The sequence below is a fragment of the Odontomachus brunneus genome, unplaced genomic scaffold, assembly GCF_010583005.1.
Source record: "Odontomachus brunneus isolate Ranch 3 - 2012 unplaced genomic scaffold, Obru_v1 Obru_scaffold_280, whole genome shotgun sequence".
Classification (NCBI taxonomy): Eukaryota; Metazoa; Arthropoda; class Insecta; order Hymenoptera; family Formicidae; genus Odontomachus; species Odontomachus brunneus.
In genome coordinates this window covers 238,039-241,772 of record NW_022639730.1, presented here as the reverse complement: position 1 = coordinate 241,772, position 3,734 = coordinate 238,039, and the positions used below count along the sequence as shown (strand labels likewise).

The 3,734-nt window shown below is 34.2% G+C and overlaps 1 protein-coding gene across 4 annotated transcripts; it reads left to right on the top strand.

Annotated features, from left to right (window-relative positions):
- The first annotated feature begins 1,655 nt into the window (after positions 1–1,655).
- Positions 1,656–3,725, top strand: LOC116853146 (pyruvate dehydrogenase phosphatase regulatory subunit, mitochondrial-like). 4 transcript variants are annotated; one of them, XR_004379911.1, is made up of 4 exons: positions 1,656–1,709; positions 2,578–2,767; positions 2,873–3,045; positions 3,103–3,725. XR_004379911.1 is itself a non-coding variant. In XM_032834044.1 (3 exons), the coding sequence occupies exons 2-3, from the start codon at positions 2,924–2,926 to the stop codon at positions 3,359–3,361; spliced, it is 381 nt and encodes a 126-aa protein (XP_032689935.1). In that variant the 5' UTR covers positions 2,440–2,498; positions 2,578–2,923; the 3' UTR covers positions 3,362–3,725. The 4 variants fall into 4 exon arrangements, 2 of the variants coding, with proteins under 2 accessions (XP_032689935.1, XP_032689934.1); XR_004379912.1 differs by lacking the exon at positions 1,656–1,709 and adding an exon at positions 2,440–2,498 and having other exon boundaries at positions 2,873–3,725; XM_032834044.1 differs by lacking the exon at positions 1,656–1,709 and adding an exon at positions 2,440–2,498 and having other exon boundaries at positions 2,578–3,045.
- Positions 3,726–3,734: the final 9 nt, after the last annotated feature.

The window sequence follows — 3,734 nt, the reverse complement described above, 5'->3', positions numbered from 1 at the left end:
TTTTCGTGTCCAAATGAGCGGTGTGCAACTTTTCATGTCCAAATGACCGGTGTACAATTTTCGGTGTCCAAATGAGCGGTGTGCAACTTTTCGTATCCAAATGAGCGGTGCGTAATTTTCGGTGTCCAAATGAGCGGTGTACAACTTTTCGTGTCCAAATGAGCGGTATGCAACTTTTCGTGTCCAAATGAGCGGTGTGCAACTTTTCGTGTCCAAATGACCGGCGTGCAACTTTCGGTGTCCAAATGAATGGTGCGCATTTTTCTCGTGTCCAAATGCACTGAATCCAAATTCATCGTGTCCAATTGCACCGTGTCCAATTGAACCGTAGGCAAAATTTTGTGTCTAATTGCAATGTGTCCATTTGCTCCGTGTCCAATTGTACCGTGTCCAAGTGAGTGCCACTCGGTTTATGATACCAGTCGAAAATAATTGTGTTATTACGTATTAAAAAAGTGGTGTCTAAAAAGTTAATACTGTCATCTCCTATTTCAATTGTGAACTGCAGCCGAGGATGAAACGAATTAAAAATGCGCAATATGTTATCTAAAAACTTCTTAGGAGCCGCTAAAAGAATATCGTCAACATATCTAAAATAAAAAAGCAATGTCAGGAATCATGTTAATAGCTCTTTCTTCCAAATCCTGAAGAACTAGGTTCGCAATAATAGGGGACAATGGGGAGCCCATAGGACTACCAAAAGCTTGTTTATAAGTTTTGTTATTAAAAGTAAAAAATGTAGAATCAAGAACAAATTCCAAAGCCAACATAAACTCGTTGCGAGGAATCCCAATGGAATCGCCAATATAATGCCAAGAGTGGGTTTCGATTGACCACGGTACGATTAGACATAATTTGTAATAATTGGTTCGACCTAGTAATTCACTAGATAATTCTTTTCATCGATTGGTTATATCCAATCGTACCGTGGTCAATCGGAACGCTCCCTAATGCCAAGTTTGTCAACCGAAGTTAATGCTAGATGAAGAGGAATATTAGTAAATAAAGAAATAACATCCAGAGAAACCAGTTTATGATGTTCCTCGAAATGTCTAAATGAAAGATTGTTAACTAAGTCAAAGCTATTGTTAATTTTACTTTTAGCCGGGGGAATTTTTTTTGTAAATAATTTTATGCAAAAAAACTGCAAGATTATAAAGGGGGCTATTAATAGAAGAAATAATTATTCAACTCAACGGGTGTCCCTCCTTATGTATCATAGGTAACCCATAAGCCCTAGGAAAATTCCCCTCACCGGATTTTAAGAATCTATAAATGGCATTATTGATGTAATTTTTAACTTTCCATCTAGTTAAGATGATATAAAAATGACATAAAGATCTTTAAAAAGTTTTTTTTTTACAGCATACAGGAACACCGTTTGAGAAAAAACCATGATTTCAATTGGGATCAAGCCAAAGTTTTGAAGGAACGTTGCATGAGGAACGTTATTACTTAAAACGCCTGATATCAGAAATAATTTACATTAAATTTCAAAAACATGGACTTAACTCTCAAAAGGACACAGAATATTTGGGCAACAGCTACTGCGGCTTATTATGAAAGTAAAACTCTGTTTCCTTCTCTTCCACGAGTCATCGCCGCAATGTTAATGCTCGTGTATATAAATCTGTTATTATCTCTATTACTTAGACGTGGCGATGTTATCGTTAACAGGATCGTTTCACTTTTAGCCGAGCTCAACAAAGGTAATTTATATTGACTGTTTTAATTATTTATTATATTTTAATCATACCTATTTTTATTTTATTTTATGGTTTTTTTTATAGTTATGACGGCTACTTCCTAGTATTAATTTGAACTTCTTAATATTTGTCGGGTAACGGTCTTGTCAGCTATAATACTGCGAATAACATTCATGTCATTTTATTAAGGTCTTTAATTAATTCTTTTACTTGTAATGCGTTTGTTTTGTAAACCTTGAGTTTTTATATCACTGAAGAGGGTTCATGATTGAGCCGAAACGTTTGAATATTCATGTTCAATAAATATTGCTCTATTTACTAATACAAGGAAGGTTTTACCCATATGGTACATAGCACTATTAATCCTGTGCTTGAACTCGAATTAGCCCTTATTTCCTATTATTTAAGTATATATAACAGTATAACAGTATAGTATCCAGCGAAAAATGATTCGTTGATTGACATCAAAATGACATCAAATAGACGTTGAAATCGTCAGACCGACGTCAATGTGATATCATTTTGACGTCAATCAACGAATCATTTTTCACTAGATATATAGATGTCACAAACATGAAGTCTTAAATAGCTCAGTGGAAAGAGCAGTTGTCTAGCAAGCGAAAGACCCGAGTTCGATCCCAGCCGAGTCTGATGTTTTTCATCTCATATGGCATTAAAAGTGGACATCTACAGATACACACAAGAGCAGAGCGCACCCCCGGCCAAAGTTTCTAATCTTTCTTTCGTGTACAATAAAATTTATTAAATCCGAAGAAATCTTTTTGAATTGAAGTAATTCTATATGAATACTCTAAGAAGTTCTGAGAAACTCCAATCATGGTGCATGTAACTTTCTAAATCATTCTTATAGTATTCTTCCACGAATTCCTAAGGAAGTGCAATTCAGGAAAGGAGGAAACTTTAGGAACATTTAAAGAATTCATCGTGCTATCTAGGCATGAATTGCTGTGGAAAATTACCTGGAATTTTTCAACAGGATTTGGTTAAACAGTCATTGATTCGACGTCTTTTCAACTGATAATTTCTTATTGGATATAAATGTAAACATTATATGAAGTAAAACCAATAAAAATGTATAGGCTTTAGTGAACAATTTTTAAATATGCAGTAGCGAACGTGTTAAATATTTTGTAACTGTTTTATAGAAGGAATATTTTATTGGCAAGTTTGCCTTGCAACGGCAAAAAGACCAAGGAATGACAAAGCGATTAGTTTTATTAGTGCTTAATGGAATAGATATAAATAAAGACGTATGGGCATGGGGAGGTGAGCCGTTATATCGGAATGGCCAATTCGTTGGTACCGTTACTTCGACTGGGTAAGTACTTCGTTGTTATTTTTCATTGGATGATTATATATTATATTATTCTTTTAGCTACGATTTCGTAATTGAGAAGCTGATTTGCCTTGGATTTATCAGTTTACCTGGAACAAGACACGAGCAAGAAATAAAACTTGTTACTACGAATTTTATAATGGGTCCATCGGCACGTTATGAAGTAGATATCGCTGGCACTAGATTTCCCGCTGAACTACATGTTTATCCTTTGCCAATACCGGCAATAAATAGCAAATTAAATAAAAAATACATAACTACTCCGGTTATTTCATATCAGACCGACGTCTTGTGTTAGAGAGATAATACTCTTTCTAGTCATTTATTTATTTATAGCAAATGTATTTATACAAAGTTCAGGCCATCTGTATTTAACAATTTGAAGAAAATTTTTTTTCAAATTATTATCTGTGTAACACAATAATAATTCCTTGAAATAATATACTATATAACTTATCGTCTTCTGTTTACGAATACTTTCCTTGACGGACATCGGAACGTAGCCGACACTCATCATTGAACAAATATTTTCTGTTTTAAAAAATGTTCGAAAATTTTCTTAATGGATATTGAATACAAAAATCATTCTGCAAACGAATAGACACAAAAATGAAATTTATTTTTTCTATTCAAGATATAGACTGGTGTATGTGTGCTTGCGCGCGTGTTAT

Excerpts from the sequence above, each read along its gene's own strand:
- LOC116853146 (XM_032834044.1), top strand. The coding sequence starts at position 2,924 with ATGACAAAGCGATTAGTTTTATTAGTGCTTAATGGAATAGATATAAAT. Across the intron at positions 3,046-3,102 it reads GGTACCGTTACTTCGACTGG|CTACGATTTCGTAATTGAGA; the intron begins GTAAGTACTTCG and ends TTATTCTTTTAG.